Below are 18,308 nucleotides of genomic sequence, written 5' to 3' on the forward strand. Positions count from 1 at the left end.
CATTCAGTAAGTGAGGACAGAAGGGAAGAAGGCAAGTAGTTGAAGGAGTTGTGTGAGAGGCATTTCTTGGGTCAGCCTGCACTGTCCTAAAGAGGTAATGGGACAAAAGATAGGAAGGAATTGAATGCAGATGACAATATTTCCTGGCAGCGAGAGGTGCTTCTCTGCACAAGCCTTTCCAAAAGAGGCTTTGGATACAGCGTGGGCTCCTTACAGCTGGACAGGGCGAGACGCTGCAGTGTGCCCAGCAGGAAACGTGCCCGGCACGGGGCTGCGCTTGCCCAGCTGGCTGGGAGGATGCGGGTCTGCCTCGGAGCAGCCCTGCACTGGGAAAGCCTCTGAGCCTCTCTGTGTCACTTATGGCTGTGGTAGACCTTACACAGGGGAACCCGATAGAAGGACATTTTTCCCATCTATTCTGAAGTTCATTTCATGATGGGTTACTGCCTGACTTGGGAGGTGGCAGGGGAGGGAGTTTATGTCCCAAATTCAAGAGTGCCTCCTGGAGTCCTCCTGCAGAACCGCTGGGTGAATCGCCGGGTGCTGGGTGAAGCCACGTAGGACAGGAGGGAAAGACCTGGGAATTTTCCAAGCCGCCAGGGTGTTGGCTGTTTCCGTGGCACACAGCGAGTGCTGCTGCTCTCCTGCCGGCGATTCCCTCGGCGCCAGGTTTCCGAAGGAAGACGGTGTTGGGAAGAGGCTGCCTCTCCTGACCCTAACTGCAGGGCTCGGGGCTGGATCTTTGGTTAGTGTTTCCCACATCCTTCATGCTATGGGCTGGGTTGTCTGCAGACCTGATCAAGTTATTCAGTTATCTTTTACTCTTGGCCTTGCCCAGACTGTCAGCTCTGGCTGCATAACAGGAGAACTTGTTATGTCCTGGTTTTAGTCTTGGTAAAGGTGTGGCTGAAGTAGAGGTATGTTTTGGCCTCAGGGAGCAGACCTTTAAAAGGGTGACAGGCTGCTTTTCTCATGCTTCGTAGTGCACATACGAGCTGAGCACAGATGCCACAAAGCAGCTTGCTCCAGGTCTCTGCTGTGAGCGTTGCCTCCCTGCCCGCCTGGCTGCGGGGCCAGGGACATGTTCGTGTCCTCATGTGCAGTGGCTTAAGCCTGTAGTTGCTCTCAGGGCAGGGTGCCAGCACAAGGCAATGGCAGGAAGAGGGATGTGTATTGTTAGTGCTCTGACCCTGCAGACCCATGACTGTTTTGTGGAGGGATGTGAGGATTTTGCTGGTCCAGGGCCAGCTTTAGGACTTCATGTTCTCCAGAGATGACTAATGCAAGCTTGGAGAACTTAAACAGCGGAAGCTGGGTGGGGATGATAACCCAACAAGAGCTGACAGAGCAAGGAGAAGTGGCTTTTGGAATGAAGCAGAACATTCTTAGAGTGCGAGATACAGGCAAGTCGTCCTCATGGACGAGGCCTGCAGAGAGGGTTCCTCTGAAGCGCTGGCAGCAACCGAGTGGGTGCAGAGGGGAGAAGTCTGGCAACCTGGCAGCAGCCTTTCAAGGAAGGAGCAAGCGGATAGGGATCTGTGCTGGATAGGAATCCGACTGCCGCATCAATTCCGACACCTTCTGCTGGGATGCAGCAGTCAGCCAGGTTTCCAGCAAGGCCAGGAGGATGCTCTGAGGCCCATCCTGATGGAGCTTTGCTTCATTTTGTATCTGGTTTGTCTGAATAAAATCTGGCTTGTAAGTGTATTCAATGTATGCACTGGTGCTGCAGTCTGTCCTTCCAGCTGCAGCTCCGTTCTAGCTACCGGCCTCTGAGCAGTCTTGGGCTTGGCTCTAGTCATCCAAACACTGAAGGAATGTGGTATTTTCAAGGAAGTCTTTCTTCTGCTTTGCTCCTTCCAGGGTTGCTTATTCCTCCATACTAATGTGGTGGTGTAAAACCACAGTGCGGGTTTTAAGAGGAACTAGAACTCTTTTTGACAGCTGGCACTTCTTATATGGGGGTCAGGTTTTCAGAAGAAGTTATTTTGGTATAACCAGTTACAAAAACTGTCTGAATCATTATCAGAGGGGTGGTGAGAGTTTTCTTGCTGATTGCTGTCTCCCTTGTGTTTTGCTAGGTTATGTCTTAGGATGGAGCAGGAGGAAAAGCTTGGGAGAGATGACACTTTGAATTATCTAAGCTCCAGGCTCACTGCCTCCTGCTCCCTCGAGCTGCTGTGTGAACTTATTCGCTGTATCTTGATACTGAGGATTTAGAGATGCTAGCAGAGCATCCGTGCTCAGGTGTTTGCGGCTCCTGAATGCCATCCTGAACTGCACAGTGAAACTGCCAGTCCTCTGCAGCGGAATTAGTGACCTGAGCAAGGGATATAGACTTGTATTTAGTGGAGAGCAGGAAGTTCTGCCAGTCTGGGCCATGCAGCCTGTCCCTCCAGTGGTTTTGTGTGAAAGAAAATAGCTTAAAATGCTGAAATTAAAGCTACTTAACAGATCAAAGTACAATGCTGCTGAGATGGATGTGGGGAGAGGGAATTCAGATAGTGCAGATCTCTTGACATGCAAGCTCCATACCTAAAGAGTGTTCTGAGTGGGTGACTGCTCTGAGGTGTGCTTGAAAAGACCTTCTGTGTGTGTTTATTTTCTTTCTCATCCCTTGTATCAGTTTGAACAAGCAGTGTTGTACTTACAGCTAAAAACCTGTTGCAATGTCCCATCTGAAAAGGTGTCTTCCCTCACGCCCCGGCTCCAGAAAATTGTAGTACCATGTGGTTGATGGGGAGCTTCTGAAGGCACCTTTGACAGTAACAGTGCTCTTGAGGACATCTGAACCAGAATGTTGACCTTTCCTGGTGAAGATAGCTGCCATTCCATCCTCTGCTGTCTGGTGAGGTGGTTTGCAAACCCTTGGGTGAAGTGAGGGTAAAATACAGCTGGTGGGGCAGCGTTGTTCGTTCTGCTGTGACCTGTGGTTGCGGGGCACGGGTGGAACTTGACCGCTAGAAAAACTTCCCTCTGGCTTTATTGTTAGTTGTTCCTGTCACACACTTGGTGCTGGCTCCTGAGTCTATGGGAGCTGGCTGAGTCAACTGCAGCTGTGTCAGATACTAGGAAGGATGACTACAGAGGAAAGTTTTATTCTCTGTAGTTGTTAAGACCAACTTACTCTGCACACAGGCTGAACTAAGTCATAAATATTCCGGGTAAAATATTTGGCTACTTGGGGTCTGCTATCCAGCTGTCATGTCGAACTAAAGAATCATCCGGGTGAAGTATCTGCCTTGAGGTTTTTATCTCTGTCCATGTGAGTGTTGCTAATGGTCCATGGTGCCATGGCTGAGTTCATGAGTGACCTTTTCCTTTTGGGGCTATGCAGTCCTGTACATCCTGATGGACACTGGGCTGCTCAAGAAGGAGCTCTGGAGAAGATAAAGTTGTGTTCTGAGCCTGGCAGGCAATGGCAAGGGGCTCATGTACATTAACGTCGTAGTTTTTTCTGCTTTAAAGTGACAAAATAGTGTATATGGTCAGTACCTTCCGTGTGGAAGCGCTTCTGGAATAGCAGGCAGCAACTACAGCAGCAATGTTGACTACAGGACTCATTTCTTTTGAGAAGTTCCTGCACTTCAGGTGCTTCATATCCAGGACCGAACTGGGCCTTCCTCAAAGGGCTGAATTTTGAAAGCATATCTTGCTAATACTCTTGATCAAGGATCAAACCCATTTTCAAATACATCAATGTCCAAGTCTGAAACACTCCAACTCACTATTTTCTTTAGCACTGCTGACCTGTGGGCTGTGTTAAGCCTAGGAATTAAGAAAGAGTTATTTTTGGACAGCTATGAAGAAACATTGCAGGACAAGTTATATAGGGTGCAATTATCTAATAATAAAAATGATGGCCACTTTCTGTAATAAAGGTACAGTGATAAACTTTATCAGGTTTCGTGGTTGGGAGTTGATCTTCTATAACCTCTTGAGGTCTATTGTGGTATTTTTTTTTTTTCTTCAGTCTTGTGCATCTCCCTTTCCTGTTTATACCATACAATGCCCTGGGGTGTTCGAGCAGATGCTATCTTGGTTGGAGGACCGTTCTACAGTACAGTTTGCAGGCACATTTACAGAAGTGAAAATGCTAAACAGAAGGCGTTTCATGATGGGAGATTTCTGTAGACTTCTATTTCAAGGCAGGTTAAGATATAGACTCAGTCTCTGAGAATTGGTTCCAAAACAAATATTTATATGTATTCTTTTTCTTTTTAAAGCATTAGTTGGACTGCTGAGAACTTATTGTTGGACAATGGTACAGGCAGAAACAAACCTGTTTTGTAATATGCTGTTGACCTCAGAGCATTAGCTCAAGAGCAGAGAGAATAACCGCCTTCCCAAATCCCAAGCTTTTGTTAGCTTCTGCACCCAGATTGCCAATAAAACTCCAGTTCTACAGAGATGTTTCTTAATGGGGCTATTTGCCCATGAAGAGTTGGGCCACGACCCTGCAGTTTGATCCCCAGTGGGGCTGCCCAGCCTCTTTGTGCTGCCTCATAGCTCCCAGTGGTGCGAAACGGGCTGCGGTTGCAGAGCAGAAACCTTCTTTCTCTTCCCCAGGCTGCCGAGCCCTGCCCAGCGCTGCCCTCCGTCTCGGGGCAATGTTCTCCTTCCCTCTGGGAGCTTTTTGATTTCCTTGGCACCGGCTGTAGACGGTGAACAAGGTCCCAGGAATGCCGTCTGTGCAACTCGAGCTGCTGGAGCCCAGACGTGTCCTGGCCAGCCAGCGCCTGTGCGCCCTGCGGAGCTCTGGAGCCTCTTGGTGCAGTGGGAGAAGCAGGAAGGAAATGAGCAGTGGCCAGGTCAGACTGCTTATCTTGCAGAACTGCCCTGCTCGCTGTTGGCTGGAGGCGAGCAGGAAATGTCCAAGTTGCAGGTTTCCTCCAGAGATGTTCCTCTGGATGCTTTCCTGCCTCCAGTTGGGTGACTGCTCGCTCAGATTAGCTTTAATTCAGGGAAAGGATTGGCAGATTTTGGAGCACTTAGCTAGTTTGGAGTGGCCTGACCAGCTCCTGCTGATAGGGAACTGTATGAAGTTTCAGCATTTTTTTATCTGCAAGTTTTTAGTAACTCAGCATCTTCCTGAGACCATTAGATTGAACAAGACTGCACCTGCTGCACTCAGCTTAATTCCTCGCTGATTTGTCAGCTTTGTGGGCCTTGAAGTGGTTTCTAGCCGATGAAACTGTATTTTCCTGTGTCACGTCTTTTCTCTTCTCTTTTCCCTCCCTCCTGTCCTTCGCTTTGGGATTCAGGAACTGCAGATGCTCTGAACTAAGCATGACTCACACCTTCTAGTTTATGTTGTCCATTATCCAGCACATGATGCTGCTGGAGCAAAGCTGGCAGTGCAGGGGTGGTTGTCCCCGAGCGAGGCAGGAGGGCAGTGTCAACCAGCACAGACTTTGGCTGATGTGAAAACGTGGCCCGAGTGCAGGCAGCCAGCGCGGTGCGTGGAGCTGGGGGGCACAACTGCTGCTCGAGAAGCCGGGGGCACTTGGCCCCTTGCAGAGGCAGCGCGTGCTCGCGCTGCTTCCTCCTGCACACTACGATTTTGTCCGCTTTCTTGTACATATAAATAACACCAGCCACCGCCAAGGCTGCTGCTGCTTCTCTGTTGTGGTCACCTCACTTGTCTCACAGCTGCTTGGTGTTAGAAATGTTATGAAGCCGAGGTAATGGTGGGGGAAGCTAGTGAGGCAGATGGCTCTGTGTGTGTGTGTGTGTGTATATATGTGCGTGTATACATATATAATTTGACCCATAGATACTTATTGGCCAAGTAGTTACACACAGAGACGTTCGCAGTCAGCCAGGAGGACAGGGCTGGGAACCCCGCTTTGAGGAGTGTCAGATGCAGGGCCCTGCTTCAGCCCTGCTCAGGAGGACCAGCTTTCAGGCTAATTCCCAGCAGCGCAAAAGCCCATGCCGGGAGCTTAAGGAGTGCCTCTCGTCTGGATCCCTGCAGCAGGGGAGCTGCCTCTTTCGTGCCATTGCGAGGGTTTTGCAGCACGACGCTGCTGCTCAGGGTGATGCTCCCAGCTGTGCTCCTGCCAGTCTCTTCTCCTGCTGGCGCTTCCGCTGGCTGTGCAAGTGCCTGGCCTTCCCACACTGCCTTCTTTTTTCTCCTTTTTTTTTTTTTTTTTTTCCTTTTCTTCTTTTTAGCTCACAGCTGTGCCGGAAGTGCCTGCCCCAGGCCCGCTCCCTGCTGCAGCAAGGCAGATTGGCTTCATCGGGCTCTCCTAAACCTCTTGTTACGTTTCATGCTTTGTTGGCCTCGCCAATTGCAGCTTCTCCGATTGCACCCCTGCTGCTGCGTGACCATCTGCTGGCTCTCTGCCAGGGCCCGGAGACGGGAAAGTCCAGTCGATTTACAGCAGGGAATGTGCATTAACTCATTTTGTAGACACACAGCTAGGAAATAAGGAAATCGGTTTCTCTTTTCCCCCTCAATATGAAGCCTTTTGGGAAAGAGGAATTGTGAGTTTCTCCGTTGTCTTTGGGCTGTCCTATTTCCCAGCACAAACTCTGTGCAAAGAAGAGCTGGTACCGAGTATCCTGGGGTGAGGAGGACTAAGGGAGATGAAGCTTGGCTTCGGAAGGTCAGGCATGGTCTGAAAGGGTGCACATCTCCAGTTATTTAGCATTTACCTCATTGCTGGATGTGTGCCTCCAAGGAAGGAGGGCTGGTTTCTTGGCCTCGTTTGCAGTTGCAGTCATGCTTGACTCAATGCCACAAGCGCAGGGTCTAGTCTTGAGGGAAGCTTCTGCATTTTCTATCGCCCCTCAAAGTTGCCAGGGGGTCGCAGGTGTCCTCCAGCTCTTGCCACCTGGCCGACTGACAGCCCTTCATCGTGTTCAGAAGAGGATGTTCTCATCCTCCTCTGCGCATTGTTCTCATGCCGACAGCACTCGGGAATAATGTGCTCAAATGAGCCAGAGGCAGCCAGACCAGCCAAGTTTCTGACGATGATGAAAGGTCTTCTCGTGCCTCGTGTCCTGCCAGAGGCTTGAGCAGCACAAAGCAAGAACTGTGCGCTCACGCCGTCCTTGCGCGGGCTTCGAGGAGCCCCTGAACACAGTGTTTGCACAGCCGAGCGGTTTCTTCAGCAACGCACAAATGGGCCCCAATGTGTGAGCAGCTCCACGGCTTGCTGCTGCCACGGGAGCCTGCGCTGCCCCGTTCCCTTTGGGAACCCACGGTCGAGTCCCAGCGCTCGGGAGCCTGACCTCTGCCTCCACCCTGCAGCAAGCACATCACGAGCGCGCATCCCGTTTTCCCTCCCTCTGTACTGAAACTTTGTGGGATAATAGTTACAGGATCAAGACACCAGCTTTTTAATTCATGCCCGGCAGTGGCTTGTCCTTAGGGCTTTGCCCCGGCAGACAACCTGGCTCCGTTCCTGCTCGGCCCCAGAGAGGCGGATGCAGAAACAGGGCAGTTGGTGGTAGGTGCTGCACTGGGTCCGGGTGTCGCGCAGCTGCAACGTGTCCAAGCTAGAGCAGGCGGCTCTGGGACGAGAGCCATGACAGGCGCGTGGTGCTGCCCTGGGCTGTGTGTGCCTGCCGCTCGGGCACTGCTTTACAGGTGACCTAGACTGCCCGAGGAGCCAGAACTGCCAAGACGGGAATCACGATTTCTGCTTTGTGGCTCATGGCACTTTCAGCTGTGGTCCATGGGAAGTAAGGACCAGAAGTTGTGGGTTTTTTTGGGTTGGAGATGGGTGTCTTAATCTTTGAGACGCAGGTACCATCTGGAGGACCAGCTAGATGAAGCAACTATGTGCACTTGATGTTTTTAGAGTGATCCATGCTTTCTTTGCAAAGCTTGTGGCAACCCACAAATCAAAAAGGATACAATATCAGTGCTGTATTTTTAGGATGAAGCTCAGTGTAGGAGATGAGACTTTTCTGGGACTGGTGCAAAACCACTGAGGGAAGAGCATGTGTGAGAGGATGCATGTTCCGCCACAGCCCTCCCACCTCCTTGTCTGCACACCACACATGTTTCCAACACTGTTTTTTTTTCCCAAATAAATACTTAAAAGTGTCTGGCTGTGGGTAGAAAGTACCCTGAAAAAACTGAAATACCTTTCTGTGCATGTGCCTCTCTTGTCTAGAGAAAGGAGGATCCCAGAAAATTTCATGTGTCTGAACACCAGGCACCCTGTGTGACACACAGGGGTAAATAGCATCATTCCTGAAACTCAGCTCTGTGTTTCTCAGTTCTGTGGCTGACGGATGTGGGGCTTTTTGTTGTTTCTTTGTTTATTTTTGTTTTCTTTATTTATATGCAGATGCCATTGAAAGTATTTCAATGCTATTTAGAGTTTTGCGTTCTCTTTCCTTTTTTAAAGGAAGCTTCAGTAAAAAAAGCAACAACAAAACCCTAATTGCACCGTCCAGAATTGCGCACACTTACAGTGAGTCACTAGGGGATGGTTTTGCTGGGATCTCTGTCCTCATCGCTGCCCTGCTGCTCCTTCCTCTCCTTGCTTTATGCCTGAAGTGAGGGCTGGTAGCCCGAGTCACCGAACACATTAGCCCTGTCTTCCTTTTGTCACTCCTCCAATGCAGCCAGGCAGAACCAAGAATTCTGTTGAATATAATAAAACATTTACCTGACCACTTAACATGTGCAGTTAGAAGCTCCTCTAGGTATTCAGTGAAGGTGCTGGGATGCACAGGAACATCTTGAGCGTGCAGCTGTGTTCTCGTTTCCTTGTGGTGTTTCCCTTGCTTTGCCGTGATGGAAATGTTACGTCTTCTCAGATGCTGAATATTTTCATGAATTCCCCTCATGCTTTCCGTACATTCTGGGGACTGGGGGTTTATTTTCGCTTTCTTTCTGTGGCTTCGCTAAAGAGAAACCCTGGTCTTCCCCAAGGGTTGCTGCCTCAGGGAGAAACGGAAGCGGCTGGGGAAACACTTGCAGCTTTTAAAGCACTTCACAACTCTCTGCTTTCTGCCATACATTTCAAGCAGGACATACTCCCCTCTTGGGTGCCTTTAAGCAGTTCGGTTTGTCACAGTCAGGAAAAACAAGTGCAGAATTCTCTAGTCTCGATATTTCAGTGCCATTGCTTTAAATTCCCATGGAACAAGGCGGGAATGTGGTGCGTGACAGAGGTGCCGAGCAGGACCCTATATTGCAGTTTCGGGGCATGGGTCACGGTTTATTCTCAGGTCAGTGAGAAGCTGACGTGTCTGTGCTAGTGGAAGGCTGAATGGTGCTGTGTGTGTCCCTGCCACATTGCTGATACGGCTCCTGTGTTTTATTGCCCCAGTGCCTATCATAACTAGTTAAAAATAAACTCTTGGGTTTTCCTGCAGTGTGGAGAGAGCATTCCTTGGACATTTCGAGTGTGAAAGTGGCAGGCACTTGTAAAAATATACCTTTTTCAGGCTTGTGCCAAACGGAGCTCATCCCTTTCCTGTTTAGTTTGTCTCCAGCTCATTTTTGGTGTGTCTTTTTGAGAAGCTGTGCTTATCCCTGCCCGTAATGCAAAGGGCTGATGCCTTATTCATTGAGTGAAGCTCTTTGCTTTGGCTTCTTTGGCTTTAGTTCTTGTAGGGATTGAGAACAGCTACACAGAAAACAATTTTTCACCAAGAATGGAATTTGCAAGGTGGGAAAACCATGTTTCCACTGACAGTTTCCATGGGCAGAAAAAGAAAATCGAGCTTACCAAATTTTAGGCATTTTTTTCCTGTGCTTTTTCGTTTTTTTTTTTTTTTCTTTTTTTTTTTTCCCTCTTCCTTTGAAATCCCTTAGTTGACCAAGAATCAGCTTTTTCATTGAAAATATTTTGGTAGTCCTTGGACTCCCTCAAAAATTACTGAGGAGATGGGATTATGTAAAAATACAACTTTTATTTCAAGGAAACTGCATTGTGGTTGTGTTGGGTAGGAGACGTGTGAAATCTCCTTTGGAGATGTCTGCACTCCAAATGCTTCACCGTGGCACTGCTACGATGTCATCTTTGCAGAAATCCTTTCTTGGACTTGGTTCTGCTGACCATGCTGATAAAAGCTTTGTACAACTGTCTTCATGAACAAAATAAGCTCTTTTTAGCAAAAGTTCCCTGGTTGCAGCTGCACACAGGGAGGGAAGGCTGCATCTCCCTCAGCTATTGGGACACTGTGAGAGCAAGCGAGGCCTTTCTGCACGCCCAGGAGTCTGTAAAAAGGAACAGCAATGCCGCAATGTTTTGTGTGTGTATTCATTTGGCTGGAGAAAAGAGAAGCTATTTTTAGTTCTCAGGATAAGTTTGGAGATCTGACAGCTCACTTCTCGGAATTAAAAAGTAAATGTATCAGCTCCTTGCGTTGGACTGGACACGTGCGCGCAGCCGGTCTTGGTGCTGGGGAGGGCACCCCTTCCTCTCGCAGCTCCAGGTCAGCTCTGGGCCTATTTTTTCACAAAGGAGGTTTCCTTTGCTTCTCGGGGTCTTGAGAGTTCTTAGCTGTTGAGCTTAGCATGTTTTTTTTTCTCTCCCCTTGTTTCTGTGATTTGTTTATTCTGGAGTTGCCTTGCAACTCTTTCGTTGGGGAAGAAGAGTCCTGGGAACAATGGCAAAACCCTGGAAAAACTGATGGGGGGTTTTGTTTCTGTTTTAGAACATGGAAATGCGATGCTACCAGCCAAAGTAATTTCTTGAAATGTGGATTGTGTCAAACAGACCCAAATTCAGGTTGCAAGTTTTACCTATTGCAATTACTGTAAATTATGTTTAAGCCATTGAAATTGTGTAACTTATCTTTCTCTATTAGCAACTTCTGTGCGCACTGCCAGGATACATTAGATGGGTTAAAACGTGTTTCGGGTGTGATGCCTCAGCAATCATTCCTGGTCCCGGTGCTATTTGATACTTTCCTCCTTCAGCGTACACAGAAAGTTGCTGCTGAAAGCAGTTTGTAATGACCCAAAAACTGCTCTCTCCAGCTCTCTGTTCTGCCTGTTGTCTCGAGTCACTTCAAATGAAACGTGCTCCAACAGACACAAACGGGACAAGGCTGGAGCTTGGCACGAGGAACACGGGCAAACTGGAGATCTGTGTCGTGGGGAGCGGTGGCCCCGACAAGGCCATGGGGAACGCGCAGCCCCGCAGTGAGAGCTCCCGGTGCCACGTGGAGCAGAGGGACGTGGTCCCTGGCCCTGGCTCCTGGCAGCCCCGCGGAGGAGCGTCAGCGCTCACAAGAGCAACGGCGGCTTCTTGGCTGGCCTCCAGCATTTGCACTTTAAAGAGCCGATGAAGCTTTGCAGGAGGCAGGGGGAACAACTGTAAAATTCCTGAGCCCGTAGTAGTGTCTTGCAGTAAGAGACATGGAACTTAGTCTGCTCAGCTCCTTGGTCACGTACTGATGGTGAACACGTGCTTTGGTGCAGAGAAAACGCTATTGTCAGGCTCTCTAACCTGGCAAAGAAAGTCACAGTGAGAGCTAGTGGCTGGAAGGAGAAGCCAGGCTAATTTGATTGATGATTTTGGCAGAAATGTTTCAGATGGGTTTTAGCTGGACACACTAATGATGGGCTTTGGTGGAAAAGCTGGCTGAGTGAATACAGGGTGTTTGTATAGAAGGTCTGATACAGCTGCCCTGTGGGACCTGCTGGCCTTAAGCTGGCAAACCTGAGGTAGAAGGAAGAGTGGAGAAGGTTTGTTAAACAGAGCCAAAAAAGTAAGTGCAGGCACATATAGCCACAAGTGCAGGAGGGGCAAAAGACACGAGTCCAGGTGTCAGCAGATGAAAAGCGAGCATCAGGGGTATTTGATTGTTCCCTATGCCCCAATATCTCTTTAGATGCTTTCTTTATTTCTGATCTTAATTCTCTCGTCTTTGTTTTTGTACACAGTGTGTCGAGATTTTGCTGTTCTGGAAGATCATACCTTGGCCCATAACCTACAGGAGCAAGAGAGTAAGTAACAGTGTTTTTTGGAGCACGCTTGCCCTGGAAGATATTTATTTTTGTTTGTTTTTGCTAAGAAAAATCTTCCCTGCTTTTATTTCATTTCATTCTTTTTATTGACACCCTGATTATTCTTCCCATCTTCACTGTCAAGTAACGCTGTTTCATATGTTCTACCCCAGCTCACATTGTGCCCTAGGGACAGTTGCATTTCAGTGATTCAATTTTGTGATATCCATTAGAGTTATGTTTGCTTATGCTGTTGATAGTAAAATTACTCGTGGGAGTGCAGGTGAGATTTCAGCGCTGTGCAAAGTCTTTAGAAATGACTGGCACAGTTAAGACTTTCCAAAGCAACTGGAGATTTTTTTATATGCTTATCTTTTAGCTGGGTTATTTGCACTGCAATTTGAGGTGTGGTGGTGTCTATAACCTGCTTAACTAGGTGCCAAGACCAGTGGTACCTCCTGGCACCAGGCTCTAATGCTGTTCTAGCTACTCCGCTGAGCTGCAGCTTGTGCTGAAGTTGTGTCCTTGCTGCTAGAACCTGAGACCACAGAAATAAAGCTGGGTCTTGGCTGCAGCTCTTGTAGCTATGTTTCCTTGCAGGCAATATCCTTGTATGGTAAAGGACTTGCTTTAGTATTGAGTTGCTCTGTTGCTAAATATAAAGGTGGTGAGATTCTGGAACTGATTATGTGGGGGAAGGAGCTCCATCCCTGGAGGTTCTTGAGAGCAAATTAGGGAAGGTTTCATAGCAGTAGTTCAAATTCAGTTCATTCCAAGTGGCCTCTGGGGGTGCTTTCCTTCCCTGCTTTTTTTAATCTAAGATAATTTTCTGTGGCCTGAAAATTAAATATAAGGTCCAAGAAACATTCACGATAAATCTAGATGTGATTAAGATGTGCAGATCTTATTTTGGTAATAAATGCTAATGTGCACCCCCGTCAGTGTGGAAGCAATCTCGAGCTGCTAGTGCAGTGTCAGTTCAGAATTCCCCCAGCTCTAGAGATGTTATGTGGTGTTTTTCTGTTGAAAACGGTGTCTTCCTTTCCAGCCTGGGATCTCCCTCCCACTTGCTTTGTCTTCTTCACACCATTAACTTCTGTAGGTTGATTTGGGGTATTCCTGTCTGTTTCTTTCCAGTTGAGCATCACTTGGCGACAAACATTCAGCGTAATCGTCTAGTGCAACATGACTTGCAGGTGGCCAAGCAACTGCAAGAGGAGGAGGATCTGAAAGCACGTGCTCAAATCCAGAAACGCCAAAAAGACCTGTGAGTGAGAAACGCTCTTCCTGTTCGGTCAGAGCGCTGCAATAAGCTGCTCAGTTTTGTTTTGCTTTTGTTTTGTTTTCCCTTTGGGTATCATTTGCTATAGAAGTATTGGTGTTAGCTTCTCCAGCATGGAGTAACGAGGACAGGGTGGAGCTGGTGGCCCTGACACCCAGCCTGACAGCCAGCCCTGGCTTGGATTCTGTTGCCTGACCGTGGAAAGGGAGTTTTCATGTTCTGCTGCATTTCCCCAAAGTGGGGTAACTGTTGGCCACCTGTATTGGGCTTGGCCTGGCTAAGATCTGAGAAGGGCTTAGAAGGAACTGTGCTTTACTGAAATGCACAATGTCATAGTGAATTATCTCTTAATAGTGGCCTATTTCCATTGCACCTGATGATGTGCTTTTGAGGAACTCGGCACAGTGCAGTTTGGTGGCCCACAGCACTAACCAGCTGAAAGTCGCTGCTTGTGCTTGCAAATACTCCAGGGTGAAGCAAGCTGGGAAGGGGAGCTCCTGCCTCTGTTCTCATGGTGGAGGTGGTGAGACTAGTGCTGGGGACAGACAACCTCCTGCAGGCACCCACTTCAGCAGCAACTGTGGGAAGATCCTTAATAAATGCTCTGGTTTGCCCAGCTGCTGGTTTGTTCAAGGTCTCAAGGCAGATCTAACTCCATAGTTCATTTTTTGGCTTTCTGCATACTGTGACCCTCAAAGTGAAACATAGGACGGGAAATCCAAACTGGGCTGCTTCTTGAAGAGCTGATTTTGCTGCTTTTCTTGTTTTTGTGTCTTCCTCAGTCTCTTGCATTTCATGCAATGTCACCAGTGGGATTAGGTGGCAGGGCTCTATCGCGTGACAAGGACAGATAGTAGCTTGTCCTCTAATGGGGTTCTGGTGGATGTAGGACCTGCAAGGCAGGCCATACCTCCTGCTGCACTGTATCCTGGCTGGTCTCTTGCTCCCAGATGCCACCCACAGGTCCTGCTGAGGGACCCAGGGTGGTTCATCTGACACATGCAAGAATGTAGTGCAAGAGCTCTGGAGTGCAGATGTGTGAGCTACAGGGCTGGCTTCAAAGGGACTGTTGGGAAAGGATTTGGAGCTTGGGATGTTACAAATCAGCCACTGTTTTCCCTGTCACCAGCACAGCCAGGCAGCGCTGAGAAGACATATGGATCTTTAAAGTTTGTGCTATATTTCTCTGGCTCTGTCTTAGCGAGCATTTAGCTGTGCGAAATAAACAGCAACAAATAATATAAACAGCAACAAAATGTATTTGTATCACAGAGAAAATCCCTTTTTGATAGAAACAATTTTTCCTCTTGTAGAATTTTCTGAAAGGGATTTGCTAACTTTGTGATCCAGGTTACAGGCAGAACTGCTGATGCAAAATGTTGTGTCAGCAGCAGTTCCACTCCTCAAAGCATGAGCTGCTATGCAAGATCAATAAAAAGTTGGAGACATCCTCTTGGAACTGGATCTTTTTCTTCCTTAATTCTCTGTATGTTCCTGCTGTCTCTTCACTGTGAAAGATCAGTGTGTTCTGGCAACAGAATGATCCTCGCTGCAGTTGCTTTCAGTTTTGTCTAGAATAACTTGACATGGGAAGGCGATGGAGGAATAAAGAAGCAGATCAGGGTAGTCACTTTAGAAATGGGAAGCATGAATGAGCTCTCCAAACTCAGGGTTACGTGTGGGGAGTTGCATGTAGCTGTGGTGGTGAGGTTTTGTTTGTTTGTTTTTTATTGTGTAAATCCTAGATTCCCTAAGAAAGAATTTATGAAGACAAATGAGAAAATGGATTTTTCTTTTCTCTCTGATAATTCTTGGAAGCACCACACTTTATTTTCATGCTCCAGTAAAAGCCTCTCTCGCATCTGAGCAGCTTGCACACTGCCAAGCATAGTAGCATCAAGGATGCTGAAATGAATATCCGAAATAGCATGAGAGAATGATGCTCCTTCCTCTCCTTCCTTACTTTGCTCCTGGTGCTGCGACGGCTCTGTTGCGCTGGTGTGAGCAGTTCCTCTGAACAATCCACTGAAACACGCTTTTTCTTTCTTTTTTTTTTTTCCCTTTTTTTTTTTTTTTTTTTCCTCCTCTCTGCATCTGGCAATAATTATTTGCCAGAATCAACATGAATGGGAACTTTCCAATTATGCTACTTTTTTTTTTTTTTTTTTTCTTTCCCCCCTCTTCACTACTAAACTGATGTAGAGTTTCCCTGACACTCCAGTACTCCTGGCTGCCCGGGAGTAAAGGACACGTAGGTGTGATGTTTAGGGATGGTGACATTTATATTGCTCTGGCTGATTTCTGTGACCTGATAGGAACCTGAGTTCACATTAAAGAAACTAAAGGACAAGAAGAGCTGTAAAAGCTCTTTGGAGGTTTTGCTTCTGCTCAGTCAAGTTGAAAGACTAGCCTATGTTGAATGACTAATCAAGTCTCAGTATTTAATTACATGCTGAGCAGCAGCCCCCCTCCCCCCAATATATAATCTTGTGCTCTTCAGTGGTTTTGAAAGAGCTTCATACAGTGTATTCCAGCTGCATGCCATCAGGAACAAGAAAATGCTTCTGCTTTTGAATTGCTTCTGCCGTTTTCTGCTGTTCATGAAGAAGCAATGACCTTCTTGCCGTGGCTGTAAAATATGAGTAGCTGTTTCGGTGTCTTGTTTTTCTGCAGTGAGATGTATTTTAAACACTTTGCAAGTCAGTTGGTGCTGGTGAACTTGGCACCTTAGCTCTGCTCACAGGTGCCAGGAGGAAATAGAGACTTGCAGCACTTTGATGCATCTGATCCTTCTAAGTTATTTTCTAGTTGGATTTATGTCTTCTGAGACTGGGGTCATAAGGAGTCCCATATTTGAGGCATGCTGACAGTTCATTCCCCAGGACTTGTGTATTCAGCTACTGAGTTTTCCTGGGGACTGTGATTCCTGGCTTGGACCGAGTTTGCCAAGATCTTTTTTTGTATGGAAGATCTGCTGCTGTAAGAGTCTCTGTGCCTTTGGGCATGGAGCTGGTCTCTGCCTGGCAAATTTTTGTGTTTTTCCTGACTGTAGCTTTTGTTAACTTGGTGGGAGGAACTGATATCTGAAGTTATTTGATCTGTGATAACTCCAGCCTTACAAATACTGAAATTCATGAGAGAAGGGGATATAAACAGCATGCAGTACTCAATTGCAGGATTCCAAGAAACAGTTAATGGAAATAAGGAACCTTCCTTTCCAACCTGTTATGTGTTCTTTTCCACTGGCAGATTAGATGTTCTCTGGTAGCATTTCTTGTCTAAAACCTCTTTTTGATGCAATGGCCTCCTCCCTTGCCCAACCCTGTATCTATTAATTCCTTCAGCTTCTTTTTTTCTCCTTGACTTCCTACAAAACAAAAGGCCCCTGCTCTACTGCTGTCTCTTCCAGCAGTGCCACTTCTCTCTGTTTCAGTACAAAAAGTCTGCTTTTGCTGTCTTCATTTTCTTTATTTCTGTCCTGCTTCCAGTATTTCTGGTCCTTTGCCTTCAGATTTGCCAGGTCATTTGTGCCCTGCTCAGCTCAAGCTGAGAACTGGTGCCCCAGCCAGCCGGTAACCCCTGCGCATCCTTCAGGCCTGTTTGCTGGGCTGCTCCCCTCGGAGCACACAGCTGAGCTTTGCACAGTTCTTGCAGATGCTTTTTACGTCATGTTTCTGAAATATAGCCCTGCCTGTCTACCCACGCTGCCAAAACTTTCATTTCGTGTCTTAATTGCTCTGGTATTTCTTTTGCTGTCCCCAAGTAATGCAATTGTGCATTGCTCCTGCATCCATAAGGGCACCACAGTGATTGATTTCTCACTTCTTGTTTCAGCTTGTGTCACTCCTGCCTCTTTGCACTGCTTCTGCTTTCTCTATCTGGCCCCAGCTCAGCGGGATCTCTCATTCATTACTAAACTGCCACCTCCAGCCTCCGCTTGGCCTATTTAATGTATTTTCCCATAAGCATTTCTCACTTTCTCCTTCCTGGCTTTCTTGGGAAAACCGCTGCCCAGAAACAATTATTTTAACCTTCTCCCAAACTTCTGTTGACACTCTGCATGCAAAAACTCTTCAGCAGAAGTAGGTCGTTGTTTGCAGACTTCTGCCCGTTCTCTTGGCCTGCCATATGTTATTGCTACCATCTCTTCTTCTAGTAAGCTGTCTATTAATCTGCTTGCTCTTGCTTTATTCTTCACTTATGAATGTTTTGGGACACATCTTTTCTATATTTGTCTAGCAGTAAGCAGAGGGTTGCTTGCTGGTGAGGGTTTCTTACACTCTGCAGTAATACTGAGTAATAACTATTGTGCATAAATCAGATGGATTCTGTCACTCTCTTTATCCCTGTCTCCAGGCTAGCTGATGTCTGACTTCAGCTGTGTATAATCCTTGTCTCTTTGCCTCCTAGGGAACGACAGGACTGCGAGATAGCTCAGGAGATCCAGGTGAAGCTGGTATTTGAAGCAGAGCAGCGACGCAGACAAGAAGAAAAAGACGAGGTAACCTTTAAAGCTGCACAGTTGGCAGGGCTATTTGCATTGACCGTGTCAGTGCAGGCATCTCCTAGTCATCAGCCCGAGGAGGTGGTTTACGTGGTGCCAAGCCTGGTTCTCGCTGCTCACACAGTAACGATGCAGGGAGCGATGCTGCACTGTGGAGGTTTTGGATGCCAGGGGCCCAGCAATGTGAAGGGCTTGTTGAGATGCTCAGAGGTCTGCAGTAGGGAAGTAGTTGCTTCTGTAGCCCGAGAATTTTCTTCTCATATGTAGGGAGACATGTATTGCTTTGGGGACAGTTCTGGCCTGTGGTTGCTGTGGTTCTTAGTGGCTTCAGACTTGAGCAGGACCCTCAGCTACTCATCAACTCCCAGCTTCTCCTTTATCTTCTTTCAACTTCAATTTAGTTTTTCAGCCTATGAACTCTGAAAGTCTCTTTTCAGGTGCAAGTGCAGTTTCTTGCTAGCACAGATGTCCTCCTGCAATTGTAGAATGGTTTTACTGCTGCTGCCTTGGGGTGGTCAGTGGCCCTGGTCTGTTGATGACCTTCAAAAGATTTGGCTTGTTGATTGCTTTATCGTGCCAGGCTTAGATTTTGTATT

At 47.5% G+C, this 18,308-nt stretch overlaps 1 protein-coding gene across 2 annotated transcripts in view; it reads left to right on the plus strand.

Moving 5' to 3' along the window:
* The window catches only part of CCDC50 (coiled-coil domain containing 50), a 37,673-nt gene that overhangs the window by 5,985 nt on the left and 13,380 nt on the right, over positions 1–18,308 (plus strand). For both annotated transcript variants that reach the window (XM_088525536.1, XM_088525535.1), the window contains exons 2-4: positions 11,864–11,926; positions 13,064–13,193; positions 17,619–17,709. In XM_088525536.1, the coding sequence (XP_088381662.1) occupies positions 11,864–11,926; positions 13,064–13,193; positions 17,619–17,709 (284 nt within the window). The remainder of the gene's footprint in view (positions 1–11,863; positions 11,927–13,063; positions 13,194–17,618; positions 17,710–18,308) is intronic.

This window comes from Tinamus guttatus, unplaced genomic scaffold (assembly GCF_059628265.1).
Source record: "Tinamus guttatus ecotype Peru unplaced genomic scaffold, ASM5962826v1 Tinamus_guttatus_pri_ptg000227l, whole genome shotgun sequence".
NCBI lineage: Eukaryota > Metazoa > Chordata > Aves > Tinamiformes > Tinamidae > Tinamus > Tinamus guttatus.